The sequence below is a fragment of the Heliangelus exortis genome, chromosome 18, assembly GCF_036169615.1.
Source record: "Heliangelus exortis chromosome 18, bHelExo1.hap1, whole genome shotgun sequence".
Lineage (NCBI taxonomy): Eukaryota > Metazoa > Chordata > Aves > Apodiformes > Trochilidae > Heliangelus > Heliangelus exortis.
The window spans coordinates 7212809-7231010 of record NC_092439.1 but is presented as its reverse complement, the minus strand read 5'-3'; the positions used below and the strand labels follow the sequence as shown (position 1 = coordinate 7231010).

General features: G+C 35.2%; 1 protein-coding gene across 4 annotated transcripts in view; it reads right to left on the bottom strand.

Annotated features, from left to right (window-relative positions):
- Positions 1–18202, bottom strand: part of SPON1 (spondin 1) — a 272520-nt gene that overhangs the window by 82946 nt on the left and 171372 nt on the right. For all 4 annotated transcript variants that reach the window (XM_071761773.1, XM_071761772.1, XM_071761774.1 and 1 more), the window contains one exon: positions 16420–16553. In XM_071761773.1, coding sequence (XP_071617874.1) covers positions 16420–16553 — 134 coding nt within the window. The remainder of the gene's footprint in view (positions 1–16419; positions 16554–18202) is intronic.

Here is an 18202-nt window from a genome sequence, read left to right as displayed (position 1 = left end):
TTTTTTCTGAGAAGAACATGCTTTGGGAGCTGGCACTCCATTTACAAGTGAGGGAGTCTTCTAGGAACACTTTGTAACATCACTTGCATCTGAAACCCTGAATAGCAAGGAGCAGATTCTTGTTTTACCTTAACTTCACTGTCAAATAATTATCTTGATCTCCCCAGAGTGAGTTATTCCTCATACCAGCTTGTGAGAAAATAAGACTGTATATGCTTACAAGTGCTGTAGTCATGTAAACCTTTCTAAACCATTATCCCACCCTATCAAAATTAAGGTGCAATTTTACTATATTTTCTTTGCCAAGATACACGGTCAGAATAGGATAGGAAGAAATCCTCATCTCACATTACAAATCACCCAGGAGAATAACTGGGTTTTGCAAACCTCTTAAAGCTAGATCAAACTGGAAAGGGAGCAGGAATTACACTTTGTTCTCATCCTTGGCTGGTTGACTAATTGTCCTTTACTACATCTTCCTTTGGAAGATGCCAGCTTTAAATATAATTTTAGAAGAACATGTATTCCAAAGCTTGCTCAAAAAAATCCCCCAAGCAGTACCCCACCGCCCAGAAAAAACCCAACAAACCCCTCTTCAAAAATCCAAGCAAACAAGAAATCAGCTGCTCGATTAAGGAGCTCCCAAACTGGCAGATAACAAAGATATATTACAAGTATTTAAGAAAGTTATTTTAGAAATAAAATGTAGACTGTTTGAACCCTGAAGTGTCTTGTATTATTCTTTTTGCTGCAGTTAGCCTGACACTGTGAAATGTCAAAGGAACAGTTCCTTTTCTAGCAACAAAAGCTCCAAAGCTTTCTGAGTCATTGTCTCTTCACCTGTGCTTGAAATTATACACGAAGCTAATAATCTAAATGAGAGTTTTGTTACTGATTCCAAGTGGAACAGGGTTGGTATACTAAATGGCTGCATAAATACTAAAAAGAGGGTATACAACTTTACAAATACTAATTTAAAATATTGTTTTAATAACCAACTTTTAAGGTGGAAGGTAGACCATATCATCAGCATATTTGCCTGGTTTTTATCATTTTTTTTTTTTTTTTTTTTTTTTTTTTTTCCTTTTGTTTTTAGACATAATTTTTATTCCTCTACAGAAGATCTGGTCTGGACAAATGATTGTTTGATTTGCTTTTGAGTCTTATAAGAACAGCTTAAAATATGGAATGGCTAAGAGGTAAGAAAGCATGTAAGAATTCACAGATATTGGTGAATTGTAGACACACATTTGCTACATTTGTGGAAATCCTTCACACCACTTTCAACACCTAGTGCTGCCTGAACTTCACCAGAAGGGGAGATCAGATTGCTTTCCTCTACATATTAACATTTTTAAGTGGACCTTTAGCCAATTTGTTTCTCTCTTTGATCGTCAGCATACTATGAAATTAAAAAGAAAAATGAAACAGCTATGATTACAAAAATCTGTTTTCCATTTCTGTCAAAGTGATTTTTCTGTATTTGTGTTAAGACATTTTCATCAGCAAACTAAGGAGCAAAACTGTATGTTAGCAATTTTGGGGTTTTTTCTAAAAAAACAAACTCCTAAAAACGTTGCTTGATATTTATGTTTTGTAGTTCACTCAGTAAAATCAAAGAATATGTAGTAGCTTCTGTGATACTGGTTTTAGCAATGCTGCTCTGGAATGCTTGAAGGTTGCATACAAATAGGTCGGAGTTTGGTCAGACACAATTCAGCATGAGGGAAGCAAGACCTGCCCTGAATGTCTTCCCTGGAATAGGAATTTCCAGCACAGTTCCACAGGGGTTACACTCTCCTGCTGATAAATTCTCTACCAAAGTCACATGGATTGCATTTGGAATATTAACAAATAAGAAATGTCATAAACCATAAAAATACAGCAGCCCTGGGAATGTTCCAAGTCATACCAGAAACAGAGTTGTTGTTTTGTGTGGGGTTTTTTCTTTCTTCTATAGAAACAGCTTTAGATCTTCCTTATTCCTTGCGTAAAATCCTAGTACCAGTAGAAATACTCTTACTTTAAATTGCTTCTGTGGGTGTAATGATGTGACACAAGGAGTAAGGAAGAGGATCTATAAGAATTGTTCCTATGACAATTTTTATGCTGGCATCAAAACCATAAAGTACAATATTAGTGTTACATGATAATCAATCTGATTTTGCCAGAGCAGGTGAGAACACCCTAAGTTTCAGCTGTGTATTGAGAAATAATAAAAAACTACTGGACTGCACACAAGAAGCCTTTCCTGCTCTATATTACTTATGAGTTAACCTTGTATTGGCCTTCCAGCCATTAATATTATTTTCTTCAACAATTTCATGCCTTGCTGATTTAATTACATTGCTCTAAGTTGCTTCCCACCTCAGAAAGCTACTGAAAACAATTAGACTTAACATTATGTTAAGTTTGCTTTTGTCAGTTTTGTTGTCTTTTGCAGAGAAAGTATTGCTAGATGTCCCATTTATCTGAGGCATTAGAAAGTGAAGTGAAAACCACATACTTGCATCTACTGTACTTTTGTGAGTGCTGGTGGGTTTTATAATTCTAATGAATTAAGTTGTTCTCATTTTATTTTCTTCTGTGTTGCCTTAGAAAAAAACCAAACCAAAACCAACCTGCATTTCTGTCAAGCACTTACAAGGTCCAGAAGTGGGCAAACTCCCAGAAGTTTACCAACAACTTTTACTTCTCTTTCTAACATTTAGGAGAGTCTTATTAAAATGAAATTAAAATTCCTCTGAAACTCCCTTTCATATACAATCCTTTAATCATTAGATGCCCAGCAGTTTTTTCCCTGGTAGGGTATTTGACAACTACATTCTTCAAAATAATTTTCAGCTAAGAAACTGCTCAGTGTCACCAAAGAACAAGATCCATCTACACCAGAATCTAATTTTGCTATTGGCATCACTGACAGGGGTCAGTACTATCAAAAACTTGTATGAAATTATTTCTCTCTGGATGCCTAACTTAGGAGCTGACACAGATGGTGTACCAGCCAGAGTTGATATTTGATGCTGGATAAAACACAGCAATATTAATGTGAAATTTATCCATGTTGCTGCAATTCAGCACTGCTCAGGATGAGTGCCTTTTCTCTAATACATTAGTCAGATGAAAAATAATAAAAGCTGCTCACTTCTAAAAAATTCAGTGCATATGTATACACCAGAATATTCTTCTAAACTTTTGTTTTTCTACATTCCATTCATAGTGTCAGAAAGCATAACTGAGGAAAAACCCCACTGCAGGAACAAAGTACTTTAAACTTCTCTTACAAATTTGCTTTGACTTCAAATTCCTTTTGGTTGTCCTTCATATCACACTGGTTGGATCCATCATCCAACTTCAGGACTGATCTGGCCATCATACATAATACAACAAAAAAAGCCCTAAGGGAAAACAATTATACATGCTGCTATCTTGTATTTGTTCTCAGAAGATCTCTGTTCTTTGCTTGAATGGTCACAAGACATAAATATTAAGGCTAAAATCTTCAGAATAAAAACTCAATACTAAAGTAATTTCTGACATGTATACTACATCTATTACACGAAACCAAAACAATACCAACCAACCAAACCCAACCAAAACATGCTCCAAAGGAAAAAAAAGATGAAAGAATGAGTTAGACTATGAATGTATTTGCCTAGGGAGGTTTTCACCAAGATTCCTTGCTCCATATCTGCTGCAGCAAGTTAGTGGCTGAGGGCAGTGTTACCAGTAGTGTCTGTAGTTCACACAATTGTCCTGATTGCAAAAATGAGTTGCAGTAAGGATTTCTAGCAAGCATTCTTACAAGAAAGAAAACATGAAAATCAGAAAATTACTCTTAGGGTTCAGGAAACAGTGATTTTGAAAAGTACAGAAACAGGTGTCAAAAAATGGATGAAAAGTTGTCAACAATATGCATAGGAAGCCCATGAACAAAGTCTCCTTACATCCCTTCACTGCAGCAGTGGCTTGTCAGACTGTGGATGTGGCTACATATAGATTGTATATATTAGTTCTTCAAAACAGACTGTGGTAATGAAACTCGTTGGAAGTGAACGGTTCCTTCTCACAGTGATTTGAAGCCTTTCCAATAAAACAACATAGCAGCAGGGTGAGGGGAAAAATCCAAAACTATCAAGAAGCCTTTCACTTCTGTGGAGCTCCTGAAGCCCTGTTGACCCAGATAAAGGTCATCATTTCATGAAGGAAGTGATTACAACTATGCTTAAAGGATCAGGGATTAGGCAAAATCTACACAGTCTGTATCTCCCTCAATCATCAGGACAAAGAGAGCACATGAATAGTATTATTAAAGGAGAATTGTGAACAGTAGTAAGGAGTAATGGAAAGGATTAAGATGATAAATTACCCTTCATATTAGCAGCTTTGAGAAGCAGGCATAGACTAGGAACTGGAATCCATCTCAAGTTTTATTTGGAGCAAAAGTGCAGTTAATTAGCTTCTTAACTTCATTAGAATCTCTGAGAGGGAGCTGTTTTAATGTGGATAATTATGTTACAAAAAGTGTGATTAGAGACACGGGAGGAAATAAAGCAAGGGATAAGGCATTGCAGAGACAAGCAGGGGTGCTCATTCAAATATGTGCATGGGAAATGGCTTCAAAAGCATTGATTATGCTGTTGAAATTGACACCCAAGCAGTGAAATTTAAACTTTTCCAAGAGTTGGTTTAGATTTCAAAACTGAAGCAGCAAGGAAAGCAACCTTCAACACAAAAACATAAGGTGCACCTATCTTTGTTTTTCATAGCATGCAATAATTCGCTCCCACCAAGCATTTACACAGAAATTAACACAAAAAATATATGCTTTGACAATTTAAACCATACAATTATCAGATACACAGATGCTGAGGATGTTCTGAAATCTGGTGTGTCCTGCAATCTTAAACTGCTGTTGATTTTGAGATAATACTATTGACAACTGACTGATGAACTATCATGAAATGGTGGTACCTCAGTATATGGCATCAGCTTTGCAGTATGCAGTTTATTTTTTATACCAGTTCCTTGTCTCACCATACATTCACTTCAGCAAACAGCCACAACTGCAGCATGTGAGCACACACCTTTTTTTTTTTTCTTTTCCTGATGCAGAGAACAAACATAGATTCCCTTTTCAGAGAAATCTGTAAGAAACCTCACAATAGGTAATCTGTAGAAGTTAAATGACTTTTTTGTATGTATTAAGGGTATCACCAGGCTACAGAAACTATTAGTGCACTGAGCAAGTGTCAAGCTCATTATCCTCCCAACAACCAGAGCTGATTCCTTCTCTAGACACAGGCCCTGTGTCTGCAAACCTATCCTCTTTCTGCAGAAAATGAAAACCCAGAAACCATTAAAAAAAAATCAAGTGTGCTTTCTGGTGCATTGCAAGACTTTAAACTACCTTCTGCTGAAACTGCCTGAGCAACAAATCCATTTCTTCAGGAAAGCAGTGCAAAAAGCATTCAGACCACTGCTGTTCAGATAGCAAAGATACTTAATGCATATCTAATGAAGCAGAAAAGATAGAAAGAGTGAGTACCTAATGACTGCAAGGAAAAGAAAGGCTCATGCAATTATTGGTCGAATTTAGTATTTGCATCCTTTCACAAATCCCTTCAAAAACTGTCAAGCCAGATAAGTAGAAAGACACCATGAATCAATTCAAAAGTCAGTTTACATAAAGAATTCCTTTTCTAGCTGCTTTTTTCCTTTCATAATTTCTGAAGAATTGCAATTATACAGGTGCCTGCTCATTTAAGGAAATAAATCTGAATTTATTTTGTGGTGCTTGATAGAGAGAAAAAAACCAGCAAGAACCATGTTCAGGAAAAGAGACCCTTATTTTTATAACTCATCAGTCTTAGAGAGTCTCCAGTTGATACATTTAAACCCACATACAGATTTGAAGACTATTCAGTGTAAGCAAGGATGGCAGAATCTGACAATCCAGTTGTTTGCCTCTCATACTGAAATATATCTGTGCTTGAAATATTAACTGTAAAGAGGGCAATATAGAGCTGGTGTAGACTTTTGTGGGCATGCAGACTGTAAATATTTAACTCAGCATGCTAGAAAACTTTGCTAACATAGAAAACTTCATACAAAAGAGCAAACTCATTATAACTTCTTAATTTAACTGCAGGCTTACTTATTAAACCTCATAGAAGAACAGTCTTTAAATACCTGAACAGATTTTATTATGACAGAGCCAACGATCAGTCAGATTGTGCCATCTTTGTGAGTAATTTAAATCAGACTTTGTAATACTGAAGATTAACAAAGTGGTGTAGAGCTGAGACCATAAACTGCCTGTATTTCAAGTCTGGCTCTATAGACGTTTTGAGTAACAGAGCATCTCTCTGAGGTACTCAAAGAGCACATTTTATTGAAGTTTCCTTATCACTGGGCACAACATACTAGAAAAAAATAATTAAAAATGAGCCACGTTAAGTTACTTAGATTTTTCATTATGTCATTTCATCATTTCTAGACCAAATATCTGATCTTCACTTTTGCTGTTGTGAAATGAGAATACTATTAAACTACAGTAAGCACCAGTATGTTTGCATGACATGCAAATATTGGTTTCATTGGAAGTGTTCAAGGCCAGGCTGGATGGGGCTTTGATCAACCTGATCTAGTGGTAGGTATCCCTGCCCTTGGCAGGGTTAAATCTAGATGATCTTTTTTCCTTCCAGCCCAAACCATTATGTGATCCTATGATTCTATGACAGTGGACCCACTAATGCCCTGGTTTTATATGGAGACAAAAATATCTCCTCCTTTAAATTGCAGAAATAGCATTACACGCGATTCATAAATAAAATACATATTTTATTTAATAAATAAATAAATAAAATACATATTATAAAATACATAGCACACTACATTGAAGCAGTGCCTTTAGTTCTCATATAAGCTATATCACTTCCTTAACATGAATTACCATGCATTGAGAGAGCTTAATTTCAGTTCATGTGGTTATAAAAAACCTGATTTAGAACATTGAGTAATAAAAATGTAAAACACTTTTGATGTCTTCAATAGTGACTCTGCATTATGTTTTGAAAGTAAATCAAATTATGACTATCATTATTATTTCTGTTTCCCACTCTATGTTTCCCCTCAAAAAATTGATAATGGCATTGAAGTCAAATTAAACATCTGTTTGTAAAATAAACTGGAGTGCTGACAGCTGCTGCTGAATGGCAAATGTTCTACAGCTGTCAGGCTCCTAAATTAACAATGATTTTCATTTAGAAACCACAAACAAGAAAATTGTGGAGTGTTTTTTTATTTTCATCCCTCTACTTGGAAATTTATGAAAATACAGACTCTACTAGAGACCTAGCCAGAAAGAAATCAGAGATTAAAATTTCATGCAAAATAAGATGCTAGTGCAAGATGCTTCAGAGTAAAAATACTATTGAATAAAAACATTTTCTTGATTTTTCATACACTTTTTTAGTTTTGTAAATACTCAGATACATCGAACCAGCACATTATTAAAAAAAAAAATAATTAAAATGTTTATATATTAATTACACCAGAACTATATGGCAGGATTTTTCCACTGCAATGTTCATATGTTTAAAAAATTATTTTGCTTTTTCATGTGTTTAGAACTCATCTGAAACTCACTGAATATCTTCAAGTTCAGTGTGGTTGTGCATACCCCAATATTTTCATTAATAACTTGAACAGTGGAAATGAGAACAATTTACCAGCTGCAGACAGTATCACACTGAAGTATTTGATAGAAGGATGAAAGTAGTAACCTGGCCCAGAAGTTTTGGGTACTGCAATTCAAGGATATGGATTGTTCTCAGAAAGTTCAAACAAGGCTAATGAGAACAATCAGATATGTAGAAGAGGAAGCAAAGAATTCATTTTAATCTTAATTAATATTAAAATTAATAATTTTAGCAAATCAGTAGCAATGACAGGTAAGTATTGCACCACTTCCTTAGGTGAATGCCAAGGCTCCATCTTTAATAGCAGAGGTGGGCAAGGGTGACTCAATCATAGTTCATTCTATTGTCATCCTGTTGTCAGGCAGTAAAGGACTTGGTTATTTCAAAGTCCCTTCTAAACCACATTTTCTGTGGCTTCCATCAAGTTTTGGATCAGAGCATAGAATTACTAGAAAGCACTAGACCTGAACTGCTACTTTATGTTTCCAAGTGAACAATTTAAACAAATATTAAGTATCCTTAGAATAGTGTTGCGAATAAGGACCAAGAATGTTTTAATATCTCATATATCTTTACTAAGTATCAAATGAGTATACATTTGACTTCTGATCAGTTCCATGTTTGAGATTGAGATTTTAACCTTAAAGATTAATCTTAACATCTACATTCCCCTCAAAGTTTGGAGAAAATAGACGATGACGAAAAAGAAAAATGACATCAGTGTCTCTTCTGATGCCTGCATCCCTACAGCACTGCACAAAGGATAAAAGTATTTGTGCAAAATAGTAACTATATGGACCAATGAGAGCAATGGCACATATACCACAAAATATACCATAACATTGCTTTTTTAAAAATACTGAATTATTTTAGGCATTTTCAAGGTATGGTATGAAATAGTTAAAAAACCCTATCCTTCATTATATTCCCCCTACCACTAGAAGAAAGACCATCATCTTTTCCCTACTCAGTTTCTTTTTTACACGCTTCAAGGAATAAACCCATCTTTTTCAGTAGCAAAACCATTAAGCTGATTTGCAACTCTATGCTTTTGCAACAGCGTATGAATGAGTCTCACTAGATTTTATAGGTTTCTAATTGTCCTTTAAAAATATTATTTCTAAAAGCACAAAATAAAACCCATTTATAACACTTTCCAAATTCATGTGCTCCCACTATGAAGTTAAAGAAACAATATTAAATCTGTGAAAAAGTGAGACAGATTTTTTTTAAATATAGATGTGTTCAGTCAATAGATCCATGGAGCTGTTAATGTGTATATTAAAATGCAAAAATGCATGTGTACAATCTAATATTAGAGCTCCTGCAAACACAGAAATGCAGCTTATTCTTTCTTCCCAATACAAGTAAACCCTCTGTGGGTGCTTAATCTAAAAAATTAAACATAGGGCTTTAAGTTAGTTACAATACAATTTTTAAAATATTTGTTGTGTTGTGTTCTGGTTCCCCCCCCCAAAATAAAATAGCTGGATGAAGAAAACAGTTATTTTAGGGAATTAGAACAGAGGAATACTAATACTCTTTTCTACGTTGCAGTGTTTTATAGAGTCACTGGACACTTAACAGCTTTTGAGAAAACAGAGGCATTCAAAAATCAGTTGAGCTGCATATGAGAAACCAGTGGGAAAGACTGGAATACACTAAATTCTACCAATTTCCAGTCTGTGTCCCCGGCCATTTAAAGTTCTGCATGTTTCTTATATATGAACTCCTAAAAGAAAGAGGAAAACTGAAAGGAGGTCATAAGTATTGCATATGTTAAATCAGTGCTTTTTCTACATATCAAAGCTGTATTTGTTCTTAGGGCCATTAGAGCATTCAGAGATATCTTATTGTGTAGAAACATATCCAGTGTCTACATAAAGTATTCATGTTATGCAAAAAGAAATATTAAGCTATACTGTAACTGTCTATCAAAAATTAAGTTCAAAAGCTATTGCAGTTGTGTGGTAGCTAACTGGAAGATGGAGATATAAATTGTTTAAACTAATAGTACAGGAATTTCATTATTTCTCTGCATGCAGAAGACTCATGAATTCTACTGGGAAAATCAATATAGCTATTTATAACATGAGAACTGTTATCTTCTATTGTTCATAAACAGCATGAAAGCCTTACTGAGAACTCTTGGGAAGCAAGGAAGGCAGGTTGTTTTCTATTGGAAATCTTTCAATAAATGCTTTTTCACTGAGCTCAGTTGTTCCAGTATTAGTATGGACAGTTAAAACTGTTTCTGTGTCTGTATCTGGACAATCACATAGGAAGACTGAAAGAATAAATGGAAGGAACTGATCAAAACCCTTAATATCAAACTCAAACAAGTAGGGGTTTCTGTTGTTTGTTTTTATACTTTGACTACTAAAAGGAATAATTTCATAGCGAACTCCACATAGCTCTTCACCTATATCCTAGCAGTTCATCTGGTTCAAAATAAACTGTGTTTTTGCAATAAGTACAAATCCACTATTTTGTTTACCTGGAAACAAACCACACAAATAATAAGGTATCCCAGAAGAACAAGTACCATCATCGTATTTTACATGCTTTGTAACAAATAGGATGTATTTGAAGAATACATTCCATGTGAAGTACTTAAAGAAACACCATTAAGCATATGGAAAAGCCTTGAACTCTGTATTAGTCAGGTGAGGGTCCCAACAAATCAAGGCAAATTGCACATATTGGCTAAGTACAGCCCAGCAAACAGAAGAAACATTTTAGTTTCAGAAAAGACCAAATCTACTTATACTGCTTAATCACCTTAGTCTAGTAACCTAATCAACATAAAACCCTGATCCACTTCTTTTGCCACCTCATAGGTACCAATGAGGACTTTCAGTAAGAGAGATTAATTCTGAAATGCATTTAATTATGACCATTTCAATCTGACATTTTGTTTTCCAGATGCCTTGTTTTCTGTTTCTGGCCCAAAGACTCCCTGGGTTGGATCTCATCATGAGTTTTGAGTGCAGAGAAGATATCTGGCTGCACATCAAGACAGTTGCAGTATGTATATGTAATTATGAACTCGTGGGGTTTTGTGGCATTTGGTTCCTTTGCATTTGGTTCTTATTTTAGTCTTTCCAACACCACATTTCAGTGTCGTGTTCACTCAGAGTGAGATGCCAAGTGACCTGAATGAATATTATGCTTCAACAAGAAATCAAAAAGTACATGTTCAAAAAGCTCTAGCTGGAGTTTGCTCACCCCCAGAGCTTTGAAGGCTCACGAATGAGAGGACTGCCAGAATCCACCTGGATATTGGAAACTGAGTATTATATCCAAGGAAGATCCATGGACTAGTATTGACATTGTCCTTGTAGGTATCATAGCTTTGCTATAATATCACAAATACCTAAAACATTTTGTCAGTACAGACTTTATATACTAAATGTACAGTGGTTTTTTTATTTGGAAGACTACAATTCTCTAACTCTTTAATTATCCAGACTACATACAAACTAAACCTAATGCAATTAAAACATTAAGATAATTACCTGTGCAGGAAAAAAAAAATTACAAATAATAAACCATTTCCCTGAAGATGGCTCAGAAACCATTTCCAGAAACAAACAGCAGAGACATTATGACAAATACAGTGGATTTCTGCAAGTAGTAATGGTAACAAACACTATTTACAGATACCAAATTTTCATTTGTTGGATGTTGAAGCACTGTATGTATAGCAGAAATAAATAACTCATAAGTAATAGTGTTTGTTACATTTACCATACAAGTCACATCCATTGCTGGAGAACTCTATTATTCCCTGAGCCAGGGAGCTGTAGTATCTTTTATAAATGGTAAATGGCATATAACTTATCTGCATGTGGCCATCATTTACTACATTAGCAATTAATCTCATGCTCAGTGAAAATCACCAAATCCTGGAGGAGGACAGATAATTACCATCTAGCAATACTTGACTCTTCATGAGATCTACACCAGCTGACAGATTTAATCAATTTGGATAGTAACAAGATTCTCCCTACTATGAAATTTTAATAGGAAACAAGCTAAGACAGTTTACAGAATTTTCTTCACTCTTATTTTATATTGGAAAATTCTATGACTACTTGCAGAATATTGTTTTTTTCTGGATTTTCCACCAATTATGCAGGCTAGACCTTTCCCTACCTGTTCCATACCACACTGAACTAAAACTTCATCTTGAGAAACACAACTCGCCAGATGAATCTAAAATTCTGGGGCTAAAAGTGGCCTAAAAGAGGTGATTGTCTATTACTTCTAAGAAACTTAATAAATAGCTGCTCACATTTTTGTGAAAGATAGAAAGAATAGATAAGATATAGAGATAGAAACAACAGAATAATAGAAGGATAATAGAAATAATAGAAGGATAATAGAAATAATAGAAGGATAATAGAAATAATAGAAGGATAATAGAAATAATAGAAAGATAATAGAAATAATAGAAAGATAATAGAAATAATAGAAAGATAATAGAAATAATAGAAAGATAATAGAAATAATAGAAAGATAATAGAAATAATAGAAAGAATAGATTGACAGAAAGATAAAATATTGCATTGTGCACACTAAAACAAGCAGATTGTGTACAGCATGGCAGCTTGGACTAGTCCAAATAGTTATCTTTAGCCACAGAAGCAAGAAAGACATTGTTGTCAGCACTTTCCTGCTCATGCTGATATTTGGGTAGCTTCTGCAGCTAGCACAGATGCTAGGGCAGCCAAGTGAATCCATATTGCTAAGTATGATCTGGATGCATTCTTCTATTGATTTATCTTTTTGTAACAACTTTATTCCACATAGAAAAACTTTCTGTGCTACTACCTACTGCTGTGGTGAGGCTGACTGCTCAATTTGACAGCCGATGATGCATTTTATTTCTATCAGGTCATCCTAAAAATTAAGATGTTTAAAAATCTCTTGCAGTGTCTGGGGCATCCCCAAAATTTTCAGCTGTTTCTCTATTTCATCCATCTGCAAAAACAATTTTAAGAGCTAGTATGCTGAAATCTGTATATCTCACTATGATTGGATTTAGCTGCACAGTGTTCCTCGTATTCATCAGAAAAGTAGAAGGTAGAATTAAGCTTTAAGGTCTCCCAAGCAATGTGTAACATCAGCAAGGCTCAAGCATAGACTAAAACACTTGGACAAATGCAGCCTCAGCTACTGTTTGCATCCCCCAAATACATTCTATACACTGGCACTTTCAGTGTCTGGAAGGATTTGAACCTTTAAGCTATTTCACAGTCATCACTCAGTGGGAATGAAGAAAATGGAGAAATTGTTCTCAACTAAGCAATTAAAGTATGATACGTATGGTAATTTGTCTCCATTTTTTTTTTTTTCTTTCTTCCTCACCCTCCCCCAGTTCTAAGTTTTCACACAGAAAGAGATATTTTAGGACACAAAGAAGTGTTGATAAATCAATTTCAAATATATGTTAATTCTCCTCCACTTTGTAATTTGCAATCACCCAGAAAGGCAGCATTACACACATATGTGCTCACACCAAAAGATTAGCATCCTGTGCTGAACCTGGGAACTCCAGATTACCAACTGTGTCTGTCATTTTATGCTTCTCACAACAAAGCTGATCTCATGCACTATGCCTAGAAAGCACTGAGAAGGCTACTAGCCAGATGTGGGCAATCAAGTGCTTCTATCAAAGGTATCAGACTTCACAAACCACAAAAAAACCCCCAAAAGTTCCCAAACCTCAGAACTAGTCCAAGGAAAACTTCCCTAAAGACTCTGTATTTAATTATACCATTACAAATTTACCCCTCCTAATTATTGGCACTAAAACTGTAATAAGTTTTTATGGAAAAGCTATGTTTAACTTGTGATGACATTTAACTTTTCTATATATTGAAGTCAGTAGACTGGGACATAGAGAAAAAGGATCAGAACAGGATCCAAAATACATTGTGTTTTGGAAATTCTAAGAGAAAATTATATGATAGTCTTTAAGGACTGAAAAAGATATGTATTGGTAATAAAACAACTATTTGGACACTATCAACAGAGAATTGAGACAGAGAGAAACACAGAGAAAAGAAAAATACAGAGAGCTTTTGCTTCCACTGAAGTATAAGGTTTCATTTTTCTTTGGACTTAAGTATTTATAATAATAACTGCTTTCAGAATTTTGTTTCTATTAGATCACTAAAGCTCTCACAAATGACAGAATGGTTTTGAAATTTGCATCCAACATTTCTCTGCTACTGTACATGAAATAACCATAAAGAAGGTTTTAGAAAGAGTGCTGACTGTAAACTCAAATTCAGATGTGGTCAATGCTTTACATACAACAGAAGAAATGTAAATGTTGCTAATGCCAAAACCACATCAGTAATTGCTATGGATGCTGTCATGGGGGACTGTTCTGCAGTGCAAACAAATGCCATGGTATGATATTAATTTCTGGCATCAGCAATTTGTAGGAACAGTAACTTTCATTATTTCTTTGAAATGTCCTCCAGAATGAAGCACTCAGCCTCTGAGATCAATAAAGCAACCAGTGGGAGCAAGCTTGTACTCTTCCACAGAGATTTTACTTCAAAGTACCTACCAAAATCCTTCCGCTTTCAGCCGTACATAGGCACTTAAGATTCCCATATGCATGATAAATAAGTGTTTGTAACACCAAAAATTTTTCCTTCCCTTATGAACTTCCATTTCTAAGTTGTTCTTTGAGCTACCCAGATGCCCAGAACTGGTGCCCTTCAGTAAATCTAACTCTATAGTAGCACTTCATTTCTTTTTTTGGCACTACTGATGTACATCCAGCAGTCTGGGAAGGTTGTATGCCACTCATTTAATGTATACATTCCTTAAGGCAGTGAAAATTTCATAGTTTTGTGTGTATAATATTAGATCTGTAGTTCTGAATGAGTTACTTTTTTGGAGCTTCCTTCGAGGTTTATGCAATAATGCAAATACTTCACAATATAAAAATTAGAGTGTTGAATATCCAGCATGACTTGATCAGCAAGGAGGAAAGAAGAAACATTTATCAAGGTTCCCACAGCTGGGGGTACTTCACTAAATTCCTTTCCTGACAAGACCCAGGGAGGCCCCTGAACCAGCTCCAATCACAGATGTTTAAGTTCCAGTGAGAAAAGTATTAGTCTTGGTTAAACCTTCTTTGCTAATGACAATTCCACTTAAGACAGTAAAGAAAAAAAAAAAAAAAAAAGCTATCAAATTTTTTTGCATAGATTTATTGGATTTAAGTTGAAATATTCTCTCTTTAAAAGAATGTATAAAATATCACCTTATTATTACACTAGTGAAGCAGTGTTTACTGCCTTGAGCAGTATTTGTTCTGCTAAGAGGGAGGCAGTCTCAAGGGGAAAAGCAAATAGCTTTACTGATAAAAAGTTCAGCAACACTGAAAGAATCTTCTTGACTGCTCCTTGAAAAATTCCACATATAAACACACAACCTGTTTGACCATCCAGCAAACAGCAGGCTGCACAGTTTTCCTGCACTTGTACACTTGTCTGTCCTGAGCTTAAGAAAATACCATAAGAGTATTCTTGAACTGCTTCAGTGCACATTGAAACAGATGACCTTAAACAAAACTACTTTACAGCTCTCAAGAGGCACAAGGTAGAAATGCACTACCAAAGATTTGAGACTGTTCCACAAAGAGTGTCAGGGGGATGGCTACATCACCCTCACAGAGGTGAAGAGGAGGGTGTTTATCTTGTGCCAATCAGCAAAAGCAGAAGAAAGTGAAGCAGAAGGTGAGACAAGGCCAGTTGTGGACAACTGCTGGTGACAATTTTTCAGCTTCAGAAATCAGATGCAATTTTAAAAACAGTTTCCAGAACTGGCCTGAATTGCCTTCAGCCCAACACTTGTGTTAGCATCTTAAAAGCCTAGAGGTGTTTGTGTCTCTAAAGGCATCCCCAGTACTGATAAGATTGAAAATTTTTGGTCTACTGCAGAACACGTTAGCAATTGCACAGACTTACTCCAGAAGTAGATTCAAAGTAAGCAAAGAAATCCAAATTGTCCATGCATATTTGACCAATCTATCCTATTAAATATGACAAGCAAAATCTTAGAAAACAGGATAATATTTCTCTGGCAATTTCCTCTGATACTCGTCATACAGGGAGAAGTCACTTGAAGTTTCTACAGAGTGGCCCTAAAGCAAAGTGCAGCTACACAATTTTATCTTTGACTACTGCTTAGAAAGTATGAACACACATTCTTTAGAAATAGGCTGAGAAGAGAAAAACATCATAAAAAGAACATCAGCTATAAAATTAAAGTGCTCACCTCCAAACAAATTGATGTGGTTTACTGAAGAAGGTGCATTTAGAAAATCCTGATTCTACAAACCTTTCTTATACATCTCACTAAGGTAATGCTTTTTTACCCAAATCTCAAGCAGATGGACACAACTTTAATCTCAAACATTCAGTATTTTTAAGTGAAAAATGCGGCTGGAAGCCTAGAAAGTTCGATTAGAACACCAATTCAATGGTTACTGAAGACTTATGAACACCTTATGAACATTTGGGCATGGAGTTACTAATATTTAATTGTCCAAGTAGAACTATCACTGGTGACACATGCCAAAGGAAAAGAAAGCATTTAAGAATGCCAACAGTTCTTAACCTAATAATATTTATTAATAACTGAATTTCAATTTAAGAGTGAATTTAACATGCTTTAAAATACTTACTTCAGAATCACACAGCCTGTACCAGTAGGAGGGGCTGTCCAAAACACTTGAATGCGTGTCCTCCTCCTAGGTGTGCTCTCCGTAACAGCAACAGGACAATTACTCATGAACTGTGTTTCTTCTTCATCTATGATCTAAGGAAATTTACAGAGAAGAATGTGAAAAGACAAGGACATGAATAGCTAATGTGTCTCAAACGTGTTTTGTCAGTTCATGTTTCCTTCAGTGGGATTATTTACAATATTCTCTGCTTGGTTCACCAGTGCTTTGCTAAATTTATTTATAACATGCAGATCACTCACTGAAATGAAAACAAAAAAGCCCCAAAATAAAGGCAGAAGAATATTTCAGGTCTGGGTGAACATAAGTTAGTCCTTTCTGAGCATAGCTGCAAATAACCTTTTCTGTAGATCCCAGTTACTGGAGCTTCCTGTAAATGTTAATGAACTAAAAATAGTAAACAATGCATAATTATATTTTTGGTTAGGACAGATGAAACACGTTAGAGAAAAAAATATTTCAGTTTATTTTTTTTTGTTTGTTTTTGTTTTTAAACTAACTTTTGTTTAAACACTATTAATTCTTCAGGCATCAAAAGAATCTCTGTGTCAAAGGAGGTAATATATGAATCACAGTCATCTGTAATTCAGAGGCCATTATTTAGTCCAGTCTGCACACATTTTTGCTTTTTTGTTTGATTGATGTTCAACAGAAATGCTTAAGTGGCATAACTCAACACAAAACCAGAGAGAGTGATTTGGAACTGTTGTTCTAAGGATTTTATTCAAAGGTGTCTGTGACAAAATAGCTTTCTCACTACATATGTACTTCATGGATTGTACTTTAAGCCTTCTGTTAATCATATCTCAAGGGAAATTCATCAGAAGCTGCCAAGTTTTATTTAGAAACAGGCACTGCTATTATACTGCCAAATTTCTCTTCAAAAGTGGTCCACTTTCACTCAGTGAAGCCACAATTCACACTACACTGGGTCAAGATGCAGGCAACAAATTAAAACTTCAACATGTTGAGAAAGCAGCTGTATTTATTGATTTCTAACACGACTCAACTCTGAAGATTTTTCAGAGCTCTGGTTCTAACACACACACTTTTACCCAATTAAAAAAATAAACTCACCATTAAATATAACTTTCAACAAGTATTTTGACTTCCATATTCCTAAGTAACACTCCTAAAGAGGTCATCACTATAGATCCACCTGTGATATATTTGCATGTTAAGTAAATTTTTGTCTCCAGGTGAGTCAATCCTGCTTTTTTTCCCCTGGCAATGAATGGAGTCATAAGGAATACCTAAACCAAATCCAACAAGTAACACTGAAGGTAGGAGTTGTGAGTAACTGTGAGTAGTTATTACAAGTAAAATTTCTAAATACTGCAAAACCAGAACCTGAAATATTTGTTTGAATTCTAGAAAGTCATTAGGTTGGAGCATACCCATGCCCTTTTCCAGTAGCAACGAATGAATACAGAAATACAGATGCATTTTGTACTTCTATAGCCTACCAAATGCCTGTCAGCTAACAAGTTAGGAACTTTCTCAAGGAACACAGATGTCTGTAATTAAGTAATTTAGAAGTTCTGGTGGCATTTTAGAGCACAGCACTGGAAGAACAGGAAGTGGTTGAACCTCAAGGCTACATCACAGCTTCCTGCATCAATAATCATCAAAGCAAGAAGATTTATGCAGTAAGGGTATACTGGGAAAACATGATGATAAGAGAAGGTCCTCCAAAAGGAGTTGCTCTGAAGAAAAACTGGAC